The sequence below is a fragment of the Acomys russatus genome, chromosome X (assembly GCF_903995435.1).
Source record: "Acomys russatus chromosome X, mAcoRus1.1, whole genome shotgun sequence".
Taxonomy (NCBI): Eukaryota; Metazoa; Chordata; class Mammalia; order Rodentia; family Muridae; genus Acomys; species Acomys russatus.
In genome coordinates, this window is record NC_067169.1 from 102,411,631 (window position 1) to 102,435,240 (window position 23,610).

At 35.0% G+C, this 23,610-nt stretch overlaps 1 protein-coding gene across 1 annotated transcript in view; it reads right to left on the reverse strand.

The window, feature by feature from the left end:
- Positions 1-804: 804 nt before the first annotated feature.
- The window catches only part of Smarca1 (SWI/SNF related, matrix associated, actin dependent regulator of chromatin, subfamily a, member 1), a 74,923-nt gene continuing 52,117 nt past the window's right edge, over positions 805-23,610 (reverse strand). The window contains 7 exon segments of the mRNA XM_051141086.1: positions 805-1,539; positions 2,616-2,726; positions 15,898-16,110; positions 16,225-16,343; positions 19,675-19,714; positions 19,716-19,808; positions 22,031-22,153. Of these exon segments, the coding sequence (XP_050997043.1) occupies positions 1,468-1,539; positions 2,616-2,726; positions 15,898-16,110; positions 16,225-16,343; positions 19,675-19,714; positions 19,716-19,808; positions 22,031-22,153 (771 nt within the window). The 3' untranslated portion in view covers positions 805-1,467.

The window sequence follows — 23,610 nt, forward strand, 5'->3', positions numbered from 1 at the left end:
AAAGGTTTCTCTAATTCCAAGAACTCAGGGGTATCATTAAGCTTCTTCGAGGTATCATTTTCTCCAGCTCTAGTGGCTGATGGGAGCTTTTCAACTCACTTGAGTGGGAAAAAATCCCAAAATATGATTTGAAGCTTAAATTGCTCTGGATTGCAGTTTGTGGGTCATAGCACAAGTTAGTGAAGGAGTAACATGGGACATTCCATTTGTTCCTCTACATATGCTTATTCTTTTGTAAATACACAGGGCCATGTGGCCAGTTATGGACAATGTAATCTAAGTAGGTGTGACATGTGTCACTTCTGGGCTGAAGCAGTAAATAGCCTGTATGAAAGTTTCCAGGCTCTTATCCTTCTCCCACAGTGACAGATGAAAAGGCTGCATGCCCTGGATGGTTAAACTATAAAACAGCAGAACTTCAGTCAGTGTAGACCCTTAAGTGACCATGGGGAACAGATTCTTTCCAATCCCATCCTTCTGACCTGAATGGGATTTATAGTGTGAGCAAGAAACAAACTGCTGGTGCTCAAAACCCCTGATGCTCTGGGGCTGCTATGTGAGCACAACTAACAAAACAGCTTCCCTTCTTCTACAATGCACAAAACTTCTTTTGTCATCTTATAATTTGGGTGTTACTAAATCTATAGGTGACACCTAAGGTCCCCTGTAGTGGCTCCATGGGACAGAAAATCATGTACAAATCAGCAGCAAAGTTTTAGCTTTCACCCAAAGTACATAGTGATGAGTAATACAATTCAGTAAACACAACTGCTTTCTACTGCACAAAAGAACAGGAAATAATTACATTTCTTATAGACATTTCTTTATTATATTTCCCACTTGAATATTTAGAGAATAATTTAAATGTAACGCATACTGACAGCAAGCACAGTATCAAATATTAGGGATTTTTTTTAATATTTTTCTTTTTTCACCCTTTATTTCCTTAGGGAAAAAATATTTAGATGACCTCAAAGAAACAATTATTATGCTAATGACAGTATGCAGTAACACATACAAGCCCAGACTCAATAGAAAAGAAAGCAACAAAGAAGTGAAAAAGTCTTTCTCCTCAAATCATTTTAATTCATTTTTCCACAGCCATATAAATTTAAAGTCTGAAACAACAATAATACAGCTATAGAATCTAGGTTCTCTTTCAAAGCAGCGGCATATAAAACATAGAAAAGCTAAAACCTCAGCACAAGCTTCAAAAAAACAAGGACTGAGAGGAATTTGATGAAGACATGAATGCACAAAATACAGTACACAAAATACTAGAATGCATAAAATAGAAAGCTACACATTTCAGGTAGAAAGCATTGTAAAATATATAAAATATGCAAGAAATCAAAACCAAACAGTTTTTTCCTTAGAGTACCATGAATACACTGGAACTGGTAATTAGCATTTGAAGATAGGAACAAGAAAATAGCAGTTTCCCATTTAAAACTTTATTTCTAGGCTTTAGGATTTCACCTTCTTGACATCCTTCTTTCCAGAGCTCTCAGTAGCTGACTCTGCTTTTCTTTTCTGTGACTAAAATGGAAACAGATTTAATGTTCTGCTCCAATATGCACACTTTTAAATGGCCCAACAATGTTAAATCTAGGATGTAAATGCATTAAAAAATTTAACATGAATATTCACTTCAGTGTTATACTCACAGTTAATGCTCTATATAGCCCAACAAACTATATAACCCAATGTAAAATAACTTTTAAAGGTGTTTTTTTATGAAAAGACATAAAATATCCATCAAAAATAGTCATCAAGTATCTACTTACACATGGCTTATAAATGTACTCTTATCTTAAAGAACTACTTAATATTTAAAGTTTCCAGGGAAATTGTTAGTTATGAATGTTATTTTATAACCTTAAGATAGATGTTAACACATCATATTTCATATCTTTTATGATGCACATTTCTTTCCCCCTTTAGAATCTCTGACATCAGGATGTATCTTACAACTGATAACAGATGATACTTGGCATCAAATCTCTTAGTGTCACAAAAAAGAATGCTGTGTCTTACAACAGAAAGCATCTTAGATTTGATGAAATATGGTGGTCTACTTTACACACTCAAACAGACTATTTTGAATCATAGATATACACAGCAACCGGACAAGATTAAAATCACATTTTTATCCAGCAACTTATTGACAAAAATAAAGGTTTTCTTGTCTGCTCAGGGGTCCCAGTTGAATACACAGTTCCACAAAGAGCAAACATGTCATTTGTTCAACTCAGAACTCCGGGTTTCGATCTCCACACCATCTCATCCCAATCTGAACCTTTGTAGCCCCCACGGCGACCTAGTCTCAATTCATAGGATCTCACTGGTATTCTGCTTCTGCTTAGATTTGTGAGGAATTTCTTAAATATTGAGTCTTGTAACAAGGGAATTCCTAACCATGTGTTCTTCAAACAAAAAAAACAAGTATATTTGTGATGTGATTCTTCTTCTGTCTAAAACAAATTAACATTTCATAAAACCCAGCTCAACAATGGGTATCATTATGGCATTAAACAGAGTATAAACATTTGTCATTATGTAAAAAAAAAAAAATGAGATCTACCTAAAAGTTAGGAAAATGCTGAAAATTTTACCATTGGAGTTTTAGTTGCCCGTTTCTTCTTTTCTGCTCTCTCTCTTTCCTCAATTTCCATATTTTCTTTTTCAATCAATGAAATCAAAGTATTACAGCGTCTCTGAAATTCCTAAATGAGATAATAAAGAGCTGAATTTCTAAAATGTATTCTTTTAGGATTAGATACTTCTTTAACTGTATCATTTCTCTAGAACAGAATTTCCAAAATTTGTATTTTTCTGTCCTCCCACCAAACCAGTATTCTTTAGAACACCATTTGTATAGGGTATTAGTAGGTCCCAGTAAAAAGAGATGGGGGGTAAGTGTCATTCAATAGATGACAAGTTAAACAAGCTGGTCTGTCTTACCATGGAACACTACTCAACAATAAAAGGGAAGTAACTATTTATACATAAAACTCTATGGAGTCCAGAGAATTATATTGAGTGAAAAATCCAGTCACAAAGGTTATGTCTAGTATGCTTCCATTTATATAACAAATTATTTGAGGCAGGGTGTCCATGCTAAACTGGAACTCACTACATAATCAGGCTAGCTTTAAATGTTCAGCAATCCTCTTTCTGTCTCGGCCTCCCAAGTGCTGGGATAACAGGTATGTGCCACCATGTCTAGCCATACAACAGCATTAAAGGATAAAATTAAAGAGGAAAACAGATCAATGGTTGCCAGGTGTTATGGAGAGTGGGAGTACAGATGTAGCTAGAGATAGTACAACTGACTTGTGAAAATGACGTGTCCACAAATCTACAAATGGTAATATTACATGAGGACCCCGCCACCACACACAATGTCTATACAAATCATATCTCAACAAGTTCTGTGGATTACACTAATATGAATTTTCATATTGCAATTTTATCCTATAGCTACTCAAGTTGTATCCATTGAGACTGGGCTCTAGAACTCTGTATTTTGATTGGTGGTGGTTTGCTAAACATATTTCTTTATTATGGGGCTTTATGGAACCTTTCTGCTCCTGATGCTCACCATGAACCACTGGGAAGAGGATATAAGACTGCAGCTGTTCTCGGAGCTACTTAGCCAACAGAAATCTCAGCACACATCTTATGGGATTTAAGTTCTGGGAATCAGGGATGAACATGCTAATTCAGAGTAAACACTATCTGAAAAGACTTTTGCATTAACCTTGCCACTACTATATTTTACTGCCAGCAAATCAATGCATCCATAAACACATGCATTCATAAACAAATTTTATGAATGTATAGTGAGCACTAAAGATATGATTCATTAATATGAAAACTCATTTATTATTAACCCTGTACACTTTGCTGTGTTTGAAGGTAAATAATGGATTAATACCAAAGGTTAAACAATGTTTAAATATATGATTCCTTTTCTGTGAAAGAAGAAATGCTTGACAAAACAGTTAGACACCCAAACCAAAATATAGTTTCCTAGCAATTAAGAACAAACTCGAGAAAAATAAAAATGATCAAAATGTAAAAATGGAAAGCTCAACAACCTTTCAAAGATTTTTAAGGATTTATTTTATTTTACACCTATGAGTGTTTTTTTGCATGCATGTCTGTGCACCATATGTGTTCTTGGTGCCCACAGAGACCAGAAAAGATCATCAAATCTCCTGGAACTGGAGTTATAGACAGTTGTGAAGCAGCATGTTCTTCCTTTAGAAGAACAGCCAGTGCTCTCTGTGGAACAGTCATCTCTCCATGGTACAAGAATTCTTTTTAAGTTTCAAGAGCTGAGGATTTAGTTCAATGGTAAAGCACTTGTCCAACCTGTCTAACAACATACATGCACACACACATACACACACACACACACACACACACAGTTTGTTCTCTGAAACTACAGTTCAAAAAATGGAAAGTAAAACAATGCCATTTCTATCACATTAGTAGTGATGTGTCCATGCTGTGTGCACACACAGGTGTAGTGTATGTGCTTGGCTGCAGTAAGATGTAAAGGAGAGCTTTCCTTCACTGATGCTGAGTGTCAATGTTACTTGTTATAAACTAAACTTTCTCCCAAAATATTATCTTTTAAAGCCCTAACCCTCATATTTAGGATATCCATGAGGCCCAATGCCATCTTCTGACTATATTTAAAGAAGGGGAGTTTGTGTGATTAGTTAAGGTGAAATGAGTCCAAGTGCCAAAGATGGTCATCTCCCCAACAGATGGCATTTTGGATTCCAGAGTTAAACAACAAAAAAGAAGTGTTGTCTACCCAGTCAAGTTTGTAGTACTTAGTTACAGCATTGAGCCACAAACTAATACCCTAACTTTCAAGAAAATGAATTAGAAATAGTAAAGAAATCTTTTTAAATTTTCATATCCTCTCACTTAACAATCTCATTCTTAGATACTTACTATAATGAGACATGTAATATTTCAAGAAATTATTTATAATACTGATAGCAGGAAAATCCTGGAAACTAAATTTTTGGTACTTAGTAATAAATTTACAGACACTGGACACAGCTGAAAGAATACTAACTAGCAGTTAGTATCAACTACCTCTGAAAGCAGGATCAGTGATGAAGTTTTCTTTTAAAAATTGTGTCTGTTTACTCTGTAGAGGTTGCATTTACACCAAAGTTCAAAAGAGCCTTTTGCCACAGCAACTCTATATTTCCAAATTTTCTAAAATGAGCATTTATAGTCTAGAGCAACTTATAAAGTTGTAAATAATGGCAGGAAAGATTTTAAAGCACAGTTTTGTCTTTGTAAGTAAGATCTAGAAAACTGCCACAAAACATAGGGAATGTTGAAATAGAATATACTATCAACTCTGCAAACATTTTCTACTCTCTAATTCTAGCCCCCAAAGAAACAGAAAATAAAAAATAGACTGAGCAGAAAGGTATTACACATTAACAAATTTGTGTTTTCCAATAAAAACAATCTTATGTATCACTGGAATCAAGTTTCTTCGACATCCATAATTACCCAAGGTTTAATAAACTGATAATGATAACACTGTAATTTTCATTACTTACCCAAGTAATGGTAATATGTTTAATATGCAGACCAAATACTCTTCATAGTTTCAGTCAATAATGCATACACATACAAATTAAACAGCATGTTTTCAATTTATCTATTATAGAAGGGGCTAAGCTGACCCTGATGAGATCTGATCCTTGGTTTCAGGGAGACTACATAGATTTTTTTTTATATATATATAAAGCTGATTTTTGAATCATTAAGCTATACCCTCTGGCTATTATTATTCTCAATAAGTAATAGTTGCCTGCGACTGCAGATATCTTTAGATACATATTCATGGTTCATATGAATGATTCAGGGACAATTACTAATACTTTCAGACAGTCTTATATGTAAGGAGATAGGATATTAAAAATTATTCAAAATAGACTACACTAATAAATTCTCACCGTGATACCTTTGAACCTGTCACTAACTACTCCAAACACAGAAAAACAAACTCTTCAGAAAGGCATCAAAGAAAAGACAAGTATTTATGGTCTCTTTGATTTCTCTGTTTCTTGTCTTTGTGTGTAGCTTCCTATTTTTCTGAGGTTACGAGAATGGTCCATGGAGTGTCAGACAACTTCTATAATTCTCTAATCTAATTATCTCTTTCACTGATTCCCCACTCTTGATTTAGGTGTGAATTTGGAAGAAGGAAAAATAACACAGGGGAGTCAGAAAAGAGATGCCAAAGCAATTAAGGGCAACAGAAGACAATAAAAAACGACACATTGAAACGCTGTTCTGTTGGGTTGGAAGCTCTGTGTTTAGGTACTCTGTGTTCACACATGTGGGAAATTCAAAAGGGCAAACAAACTTCTCAGAGCTGTTTCAGCCCAAAACATTTTTTCTTCTGCTTCTGAAATAATGTTTGGTAGAAGCCAACTTGGCAAATCATACACAATTCAATAGCAATCGCTAAAGCTAAGTTATATGCAGCTCAGAGAGGAAACAAAGGATTAAATGTTACACACAATTTAGGTGACAGAAGGACCTCCATGACAAATCTTTTTTCTATGTTTTTTCGAGACAGGGTTTCTCTGTGTAACAGGCCTGGCTGTCCTGGACTCGCTTTGTAGACCAGGCTGGTCTCAAACTCACAGCAATCCACCTGCCTCTGCTTCCAGAGTGCTGGGATTAAAGGCGTGCGCCACCACACCCGGCTCACCACAAATCTTTAGCAGGATAAATGACACAAGTAAATGTGCATTTTGTGTTAAGAAGCTCCTTTATGGGCTATAGAGATGGCTCAGAGGTTAAGAGCACTGTCTGCTCTTCCAGAGGTCCTGAGTTCAATTCCCAGCAACCACATAGTTGCTCACAACCATCTATAATGAGATCGGGTGCCCTCCTCTGACCTGCAGGTGTACATGCAGGCAGAACACTGTATGCATAATAAATAAATAAATCTTTTTTAAAAAAAACTCCTTCATATAGATTGTCACTTCATAAAAGTCTTAGACACAAAATCAGAAAGGGGTAAACATTAGAAATTATTCAAGTTGATACATAACTCTCCAATACTAGATCCTTGCTAATAAGTCATGCAGCCTGGCCATCTATCTGACTTCCTCCAGTGTCAGAGTACTTGCTCCCTTCAAAGTCTGCCTATTCCAACTCTGAACAACTTGATCACCTTTCCTTGCCCAACGCTGCTATTTGTTACCTTATGATATCTAACAACTGGTTCCATATCCAACTTGTGTAGTCCAAGAAAGCAAGCCACTTTCCTCCCTGCCTAACAATCCTGTGTTTCAAAGGCAGCTCCTATGCCTCAACCAATCTCATCTGGAGAACCACACACCCCATGTTTAGAGTAAATAGCTTCTCTTTACTCATCCTTCATGTAGACCATTTCATGGAAGACTGTGTAACACACAAAGCTCCTTGTGATGGCTAATCATGATGGTCAACTTGATTGAACTGAGAAACATGCTGAAGATTAGTAAAGCACAGCACAGCCCTCCATCTGCCTTTGAGTGTGTTTCCAGAGAGGATTAAACAGGAAACCTGGCCTGAGTGTGCATACAACTATTTCACAAAATGGAGGTCCAGATGGAATGAAAGGGGGAGAGGGAGAAAGTTCACTAATGCAGGCAGTATCTCTATCTCTGCCTCCTGGCCACAATAAAAAAAGATATTCTACTCCACCACACCCTCCTTACCTGGATAGGCTAAAACCTCGGAAACTATGCCATTAATTTAGCTCCCCTCCCTTGTTTTTCTCATGCATTTGTCATCACAAGGAAAAGTATAACCGAGAAAATTGCTACCACAAACATGTAGTCATGCTGTGACTCCCTGATGATGTGACTCCCTGATGATGTGACTCCCTGATGATGTGACTCAGACACCTTTATAGACAGGTTATTGGAGGGATTTGGAAAAGTTGGAAGAAGTTGGGTGGAGAAGAATGCTGTAAGGAGAAATAAATGAATGACTCTGGTAGGAGTACCAATGACCAGAGTTCCAGTAAGTATAAAGACTGCTTGTGGGCTTCAGATGGGAATAAGGACTCTATTAAACTTGGAGAAGATGTTACGTGTTATACATGGCAAAGACCTTACATACATTTTTTCCTCCATTACAACTTTCAGCAAAGGTTAATTAATGAATTAATTTATCTGTGGAGAAAACTTCAAGGCAGCATAACATTCAGTCAACATAACGTGGATATTGCTGCCTGCTTTTTGAAGAATTTGCATTGAGAATTATGAACAAAAAGGAGAAGAGTGGTATCCTGGTGGGTTTTCCTCAGTTTGATGCAAACTGTAGTTATCTGGCAAGAGCGACCTCAATTAATGCCTCATCAGATTGCCTGTAGGCATGTCTGCAGGATATTTTCTTGATTAAGACTGATGGAAAAGGACCAGCACACAGTAGGGCAGTGGTTCTCAACTTGAGGTCCATGACCCCTTTGGTGGTTGTATATCAGATATCTTGGATATCAGATAGTTATATTACAATTCATAAACAATAGCAAAAGTACAGTTATTAAATAGCAACAAAAATAAATTTTTGTTTGGGAGGGGTCACCATAACATGAGGACCTGCATTAAAGGCTCAGATCATAAGAAAGGTTAAGAACTACTGCTGTAGGGGATGCCCTGGGCAGTGGGGGTCTTGGGTTATACTATTAAACAGGCTGAGCAATCCACAAGGAGCAAGCCAGTAAGCAGTGTTCCTCCATAGTCTGTGCTTCAGTTTCTGCCTCCAGGTCCATGCCTTGAGCTCCTGTTTTGGCTTCCCTCAGTGTATTGTGAATCAGGATATGTAAGCCAAATAAATAAACCTTTCCTCCCCAACTTGCCTTTGGTCATGGCATTTTACTACAGCAATTAAAACCTGACTAGAATTGATGGCAAATATTTTCAATTTTGCAAATGATACAGTGTCTGTCACATTATCCTTCTCATCCATTATAGCTTGTAACTAGTCACTGAAAATATGTAACTGAGCATATACCCATGTTTAAATAAAATCTTAATTAAAAATACTAGCCCTGTAATTTTCTATTATAATTTTCACATGTCTAAACATTGTTCTGATTTCTTTATAAAAATGTAAAACTAGTTCTTAGCTACTTAGTTTGTTGAGAGTCAAAATGGATAAAAAAGTAAGGAACTAAAAAAATTAAAATAAAGAAAACAACTATATTCCACGTGTGTGTGTGTGTGTGTCTGAATTTGTGGATGAAATACTATAGAATTAGAATTTTGTTCTAGAATTTTCAAAAATGGGCATATTTTCTCTTTTGTTCTTTTATGCATTCCCTATGTATTACTCCCCAAAGTATTTATTTGAAATCTTCATCTGCAAATCCTGCAATATGTTTCCCAGATTTTGAGATATTTTTGAACCTCTAAATACTAAGAAAAAACAATGGCAGTATATATTAGGCTTTCATAGACCAGAAATATCGGCAACTGAATGCAAATTCATGCTCAAATGAAGATATCCTACCTATTTCAAACAAGTTTTGAATGTTGTGATGCTTTTATATAAATACTGTCACTTAAAAACATTGTTATTTCACGAAATGGTCTGTCATCTTTTCACATAATGATGCACTGGTATAAATACCCAAAATGATCCCCGTTAGTGTACTAACTATATTTCTAATTGTCCAAAGAGTTTAGGATTACAAATAAAACAATGTAGCTACATGTGTAACACACATGACACAAGTGATGCATAAACTTATGAATAAATAAGAGCTACAAGACTTACAGTCAAAAGTCTAGCAGGAGACAGAGTCAGAAATAAACTAGCATATTGGTGCAATTCCTCAGATTCCATCCAAACCTTGTACAATTGTAGGGGTTAAAACAAACTAAAGCACAGTCTGTGTTGATTTATTGACCTAATGCCTACTCTGGGTAAGATCCAATGCTGATCCCCTTGAGTATAACCAGTTTCACTTCAAGGTTAAAAGTACGGTAGAAAAAAATGACTCGAGGACACACATTAGTACATTAGTCAAAGGGAGCAAAACACGATATGAAATAAGATAGAAAAAAAACTTGAGAGTTTTTACTATATATGGTAAGTGAGGTGCACATCTACCTACTTCTACCAGAGCAATATTTTAAATACATATATATGATCATATCATTGCCCTGCTAAAATCTATCATCGACTCCCCCTACTTCCTACACACTAATGATGCAAATCTAGTCCTCAATGCAACAGTTTCCTCCATCACACGGCTGCTGGTTGCAACATCTTCTACCACTTCCCCATGCACACATTACTAGTTTTGCAGTATACTGGTAGTATTTATCCCTTTTGCATAATCCTTCTTATACAGCTTGAAATGTGCTTCTTCTATGAAGCTATTTCCCTGATTCTTTTGCCACATAGCAAAGTTAATCACTACCTTCTCTATTATAAGATATTTTCAAAATTAAGGCAGAGAAGGAATATTTTAGTCTTTGAAGCACAGGGAAAGAAACAGGTTCCTTTGAGTTAAAATGTACTTGACTTTAATGACTTACAAAGAATTAGGTTTTATTGTGTGTTTTTCTAAACAAAATCTGTTTTTGTTGTTTACCTCAAACTCCACTTTTTCCCCATCCTTTCTTCTACCCTCCTACTCCTAGTAGCTTTCTTTACATTTTCAGGTCATATATAATGTCATACTCAAGAAGAACTCATCAGAACACTTTACAGGTTATTGATTTTCTTCAGTGTATTATTAATCTTTCATATATTTCATTAAGAGTGAGATCTCCTAAAATACCAACATTAGATGTTAGATGCAGTTACATACTAACATAAAATATGTAAAGTCATAAGCAACAAAGCATCACTGTGACTATAGAACAACCAGAAATTTTCTATTTCCCTTTTATTCATCTAAAATATCTAAAAAGAAACAGCCTTTCCGACTAGATTGAATATTTAGAAAAGTACTCTGTGTGGAACCAGTAAGCTAATTAACATTTACTAGCCACTTGGATAACCATATAAAGTGAGAAGCAAGTTCATAAAAAGCCATAGCAATAATTTCTAGAAAGTCGTTTTTTTCTCCTACAGTTCTAATAAGAAATGTCATTTTATTACTTTTAAATAAGGCACAATTTCATTAATAATAAAGTTGTGATTTGAAAACAAACTAATAACATGAAAATGTTATTACCCAGTTTTCAACAGTGTGTGATTCCCTGAGATGCTATCGCCAAAACTCATTTAAACTACTACCAAAGGCAGGGTAATTGTAGTGACTAATTACTAATACTCAGATTCAACTGCAATGATCTTGGCCACAGGCAAAGCAACACACCATTTCCTGAGCTGGCTGGAGGGAAAAAAATGTTCTTCAGCAATTGAAAAGTTAAAAAAAAAAAAAGACTATTTTAAAATGAAAATTAAGAACCAAAGTCATCCTATAGAGGAAACAGTAAATGTTTTATCAGTGAATGTTTATTTCTGAGAATTAAATTTTACTTTTTCTTCTTTAAGTACTTAGAAGGAAACTAAGAAGGATCAAGGCACTAATGATTGAAGGTTCTTTTCCAATCTGTCCTGTCGAATGAACTGACTTATGTGTTACAGCCTTTGGAACTCTCAGATTCTCCTCAAATTGCTATGTCACATCAGTCACTAATAAAGGAACAGAAATGGCAAGGAATTGAATGAGCTAATGTTGATAAGGGGACAGGTTGGCATCATATAAAACACACTACACCTAAATACAGTATATTATCATTTCTTTTCATGGTCATTTCATACGGATCCTTGTATTTGGGATCGTTTTTGAGTGACCAAACACTAAGGCCCTAATGTATGATCCCCCAGCTCCAGGATGAAAGTGGTAAGGCAGTTCTTATGCTCTGAGCTTAAAAGTACAAGTTCAGCACATGCTTCCTACTTAGTTTTGAAGTTCAATAGAGGCTGATTACTTACTTAAAGACCACACAACTTCTTCAAGAAAAATTCAAAATCTTTTTAGCACAGAGAGATGGAAATGAATCTTATTTTCTCTTTTGTACAGCCAGCAGTTTTAAATGGAGAAAAGCCTCAAAATCGTCAACCTTTAGCTGAAGCCTTTCAAAATGAAGCATATTTGAAAGGGGATATTCGTTTCTTTAAGCACTTTGTGAATGTTAGTTAAGTCAGATGTCATGAATTCAGTACTCTGAGATTTGTGCACAAAATATAACTATTACAGTTCTTACATTTTTTTTCTAAGAAAGATTTCACACTATTTGTTGAGATGTCTGGGAAAGAAAAATCTTTTAGTAAGCTGAGTTTAATCATTAGAAAGATTTTAAATACAGCTAGAGTCACAAAACGAATCAAATTGCTTCTTCCATTTCAAAGATAGGATTTTTTCAATGAAACCAATGTTTTTTATTACAGGAATCACAGCTGTCTCTCTCGAGAAGGTGGATTCTCTCCCAAGATTGTGAAAATGATTGACTAAAAAGATATTTTAAAAACAAAGGGAAGAAGATGATCTAGAAATATTAATAATCCATTTCTGCAACTCCATAATTATTTATATTAACATAATCTAAAAAGATAAATAAATATATGCAGAAATATAAATAAAAATTAACCACTACCTAGAAGGGAAATAAAATTTTAGCATAACAGAAAACTAAAAAAACCTTAAATTAGTATATTGAAGTATAAAATTGACTACATTTTTAAAGATTCTGTAAAAATTAGAAATTTTATTTTCTAAATGGTACTAAAGGAAAGTGGTGTTTGCAACTTTAATAGACAAAATACAAGTTTCAATTTGTAACCACTTATATAGTTAACATCTGCCTTTTGGCAAATATGCTCCGAAGATTTAAATATCTAGAGAAAGGAAAAGCATAGAAGTAAATGTTTTGAAACAATAAATAAAATGGAGGAAAAATAGCATTCTTTACAAGGGAGTTCAGAGACATCTAGTGGCTGTTGATATATTGGAGTTTCATTCCCTGGTACTTAGTAAGGAGGATATTGTTCTAAGATCATCTTATTATTGCAAACAGCATAAGTTTTTCTTGCACTTTTAATCTCTTTCATACCTTTTGCATTATCTTAGTAACTGTAGAAACTACACCTAGTATCAAGCCTTCAACCTTTTAAAAATTAGTAAAATATCACTGAAATATCACAGAATTCAATAAACGTTTCATCACATAAAAGGGCACATATGTTCAAATCTGGGATTTCTTGGGGAATGAATTTAAGCATTTTTCTTTTACAAACTATTAGTGCTGTCCTAAATTGTGCCAGTACATGCATAAAAACCCAAGTAGCTAGAAATATAAATGTATGTCTTTGAAAGGAGTTGTAGTTAGGTGTATTCACAGATATCCTAAGTGATACTGCAAAGTCTGCTGACAGTCAAGATCAAATCTCATTTCCAAAAGAGAATTAAAAAGCAATTCTACATTCTTCTTCAATAATTTACTTCAATGATCCAAATAACATGTCAAACAACTTTTCTGTCCCTAAATCTAATCATGGTTCTTTGTGCTGTGGATTAATTCCTAACTTTTTCATTGTTTCTTCAATTCTCTTTTACCATAGTAACATACACACTTCTCCATTGCTTTTTATATAAGTACAACACTTAAGTTTTATATAAGTACAACACAGAGACCAGGCACTCTGTATGTTAAAGGTTAAACAAATAATATTCCAAAGCTACCTCTAAAATAATAGAGCAGCTTCATATTTTCAATAGAGCAGCTTCATATTTTCAATAGAGCGGCTCATATTTTCTTTTTTATTCATCTTTGTGAACTGAAGGTATAAAATGAATCAAACAAAATATGGAACACTTTCTCATACCCCAAAGAACTTTTAGAAAATAAAATATTTATGAGAACAACTTAAGATATGGGTGTCATTTTACAACTAGTCACAAAACCACTGCTTGGGTTGTTAGGTTTGAGATCTTTTTCGTTTTAGGCTATATAAATCTATTTTTGTTTTAATGACCTTGGCTCATGAAAGAATTTCAATGACAGCACTAAAAGTGTTTACACATGAGGCTGATCATGGTGGAAATACCTACAATCCCAGAATTAGGGAAGATAATGCAGGAAGATATTGAACTCAAGGAAAGCCTGGGCTACATAGCAAGTTCCAAGCCAGCCTAAGCTACATAGTAAGAACTTTGTTAATTAATTAATAAGCTGCAAGTTTTAGAGTGTCATCATAAACAGTGCTATTAAGTAGCACTAGATTTTAGAAAGAGCAGAATTCATGTTGTAAAGCAACAGAGGGGATTCCAGAGGATAAAAATAAAATAACTATACGTTTTTGTAATGTTCTTATGAAGACTCAATTTGGGCTACAATCTCTTTTCACTGAAAACAAATCCTTGAGTCACCTGTACAGTCTCAAATGTCATCTGGTTAGTTACAAAGGGAAAGTGTACAATAAAGTGGTTAGCCCTGAGAATCATAGCATAAACCAAGAGACCAAATGTAGCATCACAAGTAGTGTGAAAACCTGACACAATATTCTTGGTGATGTGCTGCAAAAGTAGACACAGAATATCACTTCTGGACCATTCTTGCCCAAGACAGTGAACTTAAATCTACTAATGAACAAATTATGAAGAACAGTACAGAGAACTCTATAAGATAACTAGCTGGCACCTCTTAAAATGATGATAGTTATGTTTATGTATGTGTATATATACATGGAGCAATAATAATTGAAGAAAAGTGAGTTACAAATATAAGAAGGATTAAAGGGAATATGGAAGGAGTTGGAAGAACAGGACATAGGAGAGGGTAGAAAAAATGTGGAGAGGGTAATGGTGTAATTTTTCATTTTCAAAGTGCCACTATCATGAAAAATGAAACACTACAGATTTACAAGAGACTAAAGAGACCTAGCAATCAAGAACAACCTATGCACATTCCACACTGTCTTAAACAGAAACTATAAGAGACTTTTGGAGAACTGCCAGAAAAGTCTGTTTATAGGATTTTGTATTGCTGAATCAATATTAATATTTCATGTAGGATTTAGCTATTATGTAGAAAGATGTATTTATTCTTAGGAGATATATATTATATTTTATTATTTATTTTAAAGGTTTATAAATTATTTGTGTTCATCTGTGTGTCTCTCTGTGCTACATGTGTGTGAGTGCCTGGAGAGGCCAGAAGAGGTCATTGGAGGGCCTAGAGCTACTGTTACAGGTGGTAGTGAGTTGTTGGAAACTGAATTCAGGTCCGTGGGAAGAGCAACAAACGCTCTTAAACAATGTGTCATCTTTCCAGAGCCATCCTCATTTTTTGCCATGAGTTACAAGGGGGTGGGGTGCATGTGTGCAATGCATGTGTGCATGCGTGTGTGTGTGTGTGTGTGTGTGTGTGTGTGTGTGTGTGTGTGTGTGTGACCATGGATTTTTTTTGTTTTGGGCATATGAATAGGCCTGTTGTCCATGAATGTGCAGTGAAAGCCTGAGGATGATGTTAGGAATTATCCTATATGCTGAAGTTTCTACATGGTAGATTCTACAATGAACAATTATGTTGTCAGAAACTTACTTTAAAATGGTTAATAAATGTATATACTTATATAAATATCTCACATAAACAAATATGTATTAATATAAGATGCGGATGTGTTTCTGAATAGAGATGTTTTGATATTTCTGAAAATAGGCACATTTTAAATAGATTACACATATATAGTATATAACTATATATTGAAAGAGATGGGAGAGAAAGCTAATGTAACAAAATGTTAACAATTGGAGGAATAAAGTGAAGGGGAAGATTTGAAATATGTACTTTTCCAAAATAAGTAAGTGACAAGAGGAATACCTACCATGGCAGTTCTAGACTTGATAAACCAGTCAAATCTAAATTGGGGAGCATTCCGTACACACTGTCTTAATTCTTCATACACATTTTCTCTGTCAAAGCCCATTTTGTGTAACATACAAATCAAGAATCTGTCTTCTTCTTCAGTATAGTTCTTTCCTTTGCTGGTTCCATACTGAATACGCAATTGATGAAATGGAGCCTTGTATCTTGCAATCTGTATGTTTCAACAAAATTGCACTTTTAATGGAGTGTGCAATAACAAGTCAAAACTAATCACTACAGCAAATAAAATAATAATCTACTAATAAACTGAAATAGAATATACTACTTTGGCATCCAGTGCTTTCTTAATACTGATCCTTCTCTGGATTCTTGCTTCTCCACGTTCAATTTGAGCCATAATTTTCTCAATGTCCTGTAATTCATTGCAGCGTTCCCAAAATACAGCTGAAAAAAGAAGTTATTACTTTAAATTACCACCATTTAAGCAAATGAATTCGAGGAATTATAGGATTCAGAATTAACGTATAGTAGATATGGCATCATCTATGTATATATAATATGCTCAATTATTAACTACTCTTAAGTTATCATTTTACCCAAATATGTTACAAAAGAAACCAAATGCATAAAGTGAAACAGAGGTGGGATGCACATAAATATAAATACAGTTTTCTAGTAAGCAAAATTGAAAATAAACTCATTAAAAGGTCATTTACTTCTTTCCTATGAAATGGCAATTTCTACAAAAACCGTTGGTTAGGTCTGAAATCATTCACTAATCTTATACTTCACATCACATATAGTTTCTTAAAAGATGAGGGATTTTAACTGGACGCATACAGAATATTCAAATCCCCCAGGTACCCAGCCAAATTTTACGGATTAGCCAAATAAACTGATCGATTAATATGCCCCAATTTATGGCTTCAGTAAAAGACCTTCTAGTGACATTATCTGTGTCCTAAAATTCTTCATTTTTAGAGCATACCATGATACGTATTTTGCCAGATGTGGTGCCGCACGCCTTTAATCTCAATACCTGGCTAGGCAGAGGCAGGAGGATCTCTGTGAGTTTGAGGCTAGCCTGGTCTACAGAGTGAGTTCCAGGACAGTCAGAGCTATTACACAGAGAAACCCTGTCTCAAAAAAACAAAAAACAAAAAGAAATATTTCTGTATGTTAGCACTTTATCATTTGTATAAGCACTTATGCCCATTAATGCATTCTCACACTTACTCATTCAACACACATGCACAGAGGGAGAGAGGGAGAGAGAGAGAGGGAGAGAGAGAGAGAGAGAGTGAGTGAGTGAGTAACCTCTTATATTAAGACAATATACTAGATGAGAAATGATAGATACTGATTTACATTCAGAATTTTAGATGCACCAAGATAGGAAAGATGTTTTCTTCAAGGCTGCCAAATACAAATAGCCAAAACACTATAAATGGAACATTTATATAATTCCTGATTATTTCATGATTTTTCTTGCTGTAGGCAGTTTATTGTATATATGTGTAATAATATAAATGTATATGTAAGAAAAGAAAAATAATAAAAAATTAAGACAATGTACTCTTGAACATCCAAATGTGTACAACTCTTCTACCAATCAAATAAGCCCGCTCAATTCTCCCCCCGCCCCCTGACATGGTCTCCAATATGGGAAACAACAATTAACCAGTCCTGTCATCTCCTTGCATTCCTGCCTGGACTTAAAGGCCCTGAGCTTGCTCCATAGAACTTCAGAAAAGAAGAAAGAAAATTCTTCAGAAAACCTCACTGGACATGTTTTTCACACTCATTTCATGGTACTTGGTTTAGTGACAAACTTAAGAGAACAGCTGACAAAATGACTTTTTGCCATTGTCATTTTGGTTTTTGTGGTGTTGGAAATCAGACCTTAAGTTCTACCATTGAACTAAAACCCCAGCTCAGCATATCTTTCTTTTCTTCTTCCTCTTTATATTTCTTTCTCTCTTTCCTCCCTTCTTTATTTCAGGCCTTTAAGTGGCACGTGGGGACCTGATCATGGCACCTTAGTCCTTATATTTTTTGAAACATGATATCACTATACCCAGGCTGGCCTCAAACATGCTACACAGACCAGGCTGCCCTCAAGCACCCAATTTGCCTACCGCAGACTCTCAATGCTGCGATTGCAAGCATGCATCACCATGCCTGGCTACGTGACATATTTTAGGAACACTATTATAACTTTCAGCTTGACCCCCACACACACACACCAATGCCATGTCCCTCTATGTGCATGTCCTTTACATTATTTTCATTCACTTTTCATGAAAATTTATCTCTCCCATCTATTGTTCCCCAAAAGCCCTCAAGTTATGTTTTCAACCTTAACATAAGTAGAAGTGTCAGCCGGGCATGGTGGCGCACGCCTTTAATCCCAGCATTCGGGAGGCAGAGGCAGGCGAATCGCTGTGAGTTCGAGGCCAGCCTGGTCTACAAAATGAGTCCAGGCTGGCCAAGGCTACACAGAGAAACCCTGTCTCGAAAAACAAAAAAAAAAAAGTAGAAGTGTCATGCTAATGTAAAGGAAAAAGAACTTCATGAATTCAGTGTTATATGAAATTTTGTCTAGACAAAATTAACTTCTAAATTCTCCTTTAGATTTCCAGGAGGGAAAACAGAGCAGGTCTTCTGTGATTACAACTGATTTTCTTCAAGCATTAACTCTAGATAAATTAAAAGCTGTACCTGATAATGATTAAACTTTGACTTATTCATGAGTTTTGTAATCTGATTTTTGTTGTTGTTGTTGTTGTTTCTTCTTGTTGTTGTTTGGCTACTAAACACAGAATTTCAATAGTTATCTCAAATAGCTGGGGGCTGGCAAAGAAACCATACAACTGCTTCTTAATATTGCTTCTTTTGAAAAACCGCTCTCGATTCTAAATACTTGATGTATTCAGACTAAATTTGAAAGGTCAGCCTATTTGAAATTTAACTACACACAGAAAACAGAGAGATTAACCTATTTTAATAAGATTTCTTTTCAGAAGCCTGACAGTTTAGATATATTCTGACACGGGAATTAATATAAACTCCACACACTTCTGTGCAGCTATTCTGATTCTGATTGAGGCTAAAGACACAGCTGAGTAGGAGAGGGAAGTGTTTCAAGGACCACTGAACAGATTTAACCAAGAAATCTTTTTAGATCTATTCTAAATTGCCTTAAGTTAATAGGGCCCACCACTACCTGATTGAATTCCTTGAGGGCAGTTGAGTCTGTAAATGGGCCTGATAAGAACTCTCTACTTCAAAGATGACCTACAGTGACTATGCTAAACCTAGGACCAGACCTTTAAAAGATCAAATCAGAGAAATGAAAGAACAGAAAACTCATGCAGTAGCCACTTTAGTTTATGCAGAGCTTTCCTCAGCTATCTGAGCTATCTCTCAGAGACAGCAGCGTAGAAATACAATCATATCTTATATCTTTACTTACACCTCATTCACAAAAGCTTTAACATCTCTGAGCAAAAACACAACTCAATGATAAAGAAACAGGAGCTAGAAAGATGGCTCAGTGGTTAAGAGCACTTGCTTCTATTCCAGACGACCAAAGTTTGGTTCCCAGCACGCACATTAGACACCTGTGACTCCAGCTCCAGAACACACATAGCTCCATTGGCACCTTCACATACATAGCATGCATTCACATGGAGATACACACATGTAAAAACAAATATTTTTACAGGACATGCATGCATTTAAAATAAAAGTATGTTTGAAATGGCATACAAACCTGAATACTCCATGACCTCCTCAGGGGATTTGCCCTCTACCCTCTCGAGCTATATTATCAATGTCATCTCTCCCATACTTCTCATTAGCTTTAATAAACTGGTTAAAATCTCGCTTTGTCCAGTTTGTGAAACCCTATAGATAAAAATTTTTATATCGTCAGTAGATGTTAACGTAATAAATTCAGTTACAATACTACTTATATCTGTATAATGATGTATTAAAAGCAGTTTAAAATACTTAACACGTGCCCTTTTATAAAGTTCATTTCTTTAATATGCTCAGTTTGCATTGTTATAGCAATAATTGCTTTTCTATTTTAAAGGAAATGTACTATTCAAGTACTTTAAGTTGATATATAATCCTAAGACATTGCATAGTCTTAATTCCATATTTCCAGATGCATACAACATTAAGATATAATTCTAATATAAAATCTAATGTTAGTTCTGATGTCTCAAGGTTTCAATGACTTTTCCCACAGATCAGTTCTCAGATATATTAAGAGAGAGAGAGAGATGTGGATGTACTGAATTGAAAGAATGCTGGAAAAAATCCAAAAAGAATACAGGAAAACATTCACAGTTCTTTAGATTATTCCAAACTACAGTGGATAAATAATTTCTGTTCAAAACTACATTCATAAGGGCCAGCAAGATGAAACAGCAATTGAAAGTGCTTGCCACACGGGCCTGATAACCTGAGTTCAGTCCCTGGATCATACAGTGGAAGAAAAGAACTGACCATCAAAAGCTGTCCTATGACTTCTCCATACATGTCTCAACATGCACGTGCCTCTTCCAATAATAATAAATAAAGTGATTTTTAAAAGATTATATTGATAAATAGAATTTCTATAAATAGAACATTACTCAGGTATCTGGTCTTTTTATTAATGCATGAAACAGCCAGTGTTTTAAGTCATTTTGCAATTATTATTCCACCAATGGCAATGTAGCTCAGTTGGCAGAGACCTTGCCTAGCATGGATAAAGCCATGAGTTCAATTCCCAGCAGAACATAAAAACAACATGGTGGCAGGAGATGAGAACAGGAGAATTCAGAAGTTCAAGGTCATCCTCAACTACAGAGTCAATTCAAGGCTATCATGGGAAACATGAAACACTAAAAAAAAGCATTAAATTTATAGCATCAAAAAAAGATGGCTTAAATTCAAGTGGGGCAAAAAACTTGATTATGCTTCTAATTATAAACTCAATTATTTCAATTGAGATTACATATTCACATTATACTGTATATTCAGAATATATTATAAGTAGTATAGTATTCAAAAGGCACAACTTTATTTTTGCACTCAGGAAATATGTTTTGAAATTAAAGTAAAAGCAAACATTAATGTTTATTCTTTGGTAGTTCTTAAAACTCTGCCAACTGCAATTAACTTTCAAGCTAAATCTGGTGACTTCCAGACATTTTTTTTTTTTCAAAAACGTATCAAAGTATTTTGTCAAAATTCATTTAATAAAATCACATGCTATTAAAATAAAAAGGCCTGCATCAACATATAAATATGAAAATTCTTTTTAATAAAAACTCTTACTTTACTTTTAATTATCACATATTCCTGGGACATGGTGTGACACTGTAAAGAGCGCCCTACAACTGGCTTATGCATCACCTCAAGCATTAAGGTGTGGGAAACATTCCAAGCTATCAGTTAACAGTTGCAGCAGAGAATTTCCTACGGCTGTACCTTGCACATTGTTCTAAAGACTGCTGAAGAAATACATTTAGCTGGTTAAGGCAGTGCCATAAATTCACATTTTGTTTATTTTGTCAGAACTCATTTCAGAAGTGTGATACAAAATTTATTAAAGCAACAATGACTAGAAAGCCTTACGGTGAAAAGTTTCCCTATTTAATGTTAGCTTTTAATTATACAATGATCACATCAAAATGCTTCAGGCATTTCTCATTACTGTGTTCAAGCTCTTTCCTGAGAACTCTTCTTTCAAAAGGAATTTTTCATAAACAAAAAAAATGATGTAGTGTAGTTTCAGGGATCAAGTCAATCAAAGAAATGTAATTTTCAGATATATATTGGAAATTATTATTTAACAAATTCAAATCTGGATTCACTGGCCTTATTATAATTTGTTTTTTAAAAGTATGCCTTATTTTTAATAATTAACACTTCTATTTTCCATGTATATGTTCACCCACTATTTCCAAGACAGCATGTTTTACAAAGGGAATTTTCTAAGAAACAAAGACATGTAGTCAAAATGTGTGTTTGTGGGTATGTCAGATCACAACAACTGGACCTATATATTATTTATTTATTATTTATAATTTTTTAGTTGACTAGAAGTAGTTAAGCCACTTAAAATAGTTTACTTGTGTGAGAAGTTTATCCTTCTCTTCAGTCTCTTGTGGTGTAAGAGGTTCAGCTCCATCAATCTTCTTTTGCTCTTCTCTTTGAGCTACAGCTGGATTGGGGATCTCAGGATTCCTTGGGACCTAAGAGCAAGAGAGAAACAAATAAACCTATGAGAAAAATGAATCAGGCCAAGCATACACACACATATTAATCTGGAGAGTTATTTCAACAGTAAACAGTGGGACCTCAGAAGCAGATGGCACATAGCCCTCTCTACATTTCTACCACTTAGGGTTTTTTTTTTTTTTTTAATCTGTTCATTTGAAACGGATTCTTAACTTTTTTTTTAAGATTTATTTATTTTATGTATATAAACACTCTATTTGTAAGTACACCTGCAGGCCAGAAGAGGGCATCAGATCACATTATAGATGGTTGTGAGCGACCATGTGGTTGCTGGTAACTGAACTCAGGACCTCTGGAAGAACAGACAGTGCTCTCAACTGCTGAGCCATCTCTCCAGCCCCACCACTTAGGGTTTTACTCTAATAAAAACCATTCTTATACTGTGTAGTGCAGTATTTTAAGATTACAGCCCATTGGTAAATGAATGGCACATTGTAGTCTAAGTCTCATTATGCTGTGTAACAAAATAAACCCTTATACCATGGCATTATATAGAATAAACACACATTTTGGTATTTACAGTTTATAAAGCCTCCTGGTACTATACAGCAGGATATACAGGAGCACTGCACCTAAAGATGACATCCAATGTTCTGGTCATCTTAAGTTGTGAAAACAATAATGCTTTTATTCCATGATAGGGATTGTAAAAATAGACTATTTGGGGATGGGTAGTCTAGAAAGAGTGGAGATATAAAGAAGGATACACAGCAATAGAGAAGTTAAAACATGTGTTTAGAGGGAGTGTATGGTAGACCACAACAACAGCTGTGATGGAACCACAATTCATGGGAGAAAACTTGTGTGCCAGCAGTAGCAAACAGAGATAATACTAGTGCTCTTTAAAGTAAAGGACTGCAAAAGCACTGACAACTGAGAAGAATGCAAGAACTGGAAGCACTGGGGACAGAAGCTGAGTTTTCTGAGAAAGCCAGCAGTCCTCAGCATCTCGAAATGGTAGCTTAGAATGTCTCAGTGCGTAACAGTGTGCACACAGTCCACTGTGGTTCGGGAGCATTGAACAGCAGTCCTTGTATGGAAGGACAAATCTGGTTTCCAGCCTTGAAGCTCCCTAGAATTACTACAAACATCTGGAGCCACAATGCAGCTCAGTGATTTAAGAGAGCATGTATAGAACATATGTAATACATTTTATAACATTCCATTAAGCATAAAAATGAAATCTTGGCAGTAAGTCTTTCACTTTTTGGAATGCACACATAATATAAATGACTCATTCCATAGAAATGTCAAGTTGATATACCACTAAAAATTATACATATATTAGATGACATTTTTCTCATTGTTATATGTATTTTATAGCATTTAAAACCATATCATTATAACTTAAAGGTAAGCATTTTTAAAATGTTATATCCAATGGTTCTTCACGTAAAAACTTACCAAACAG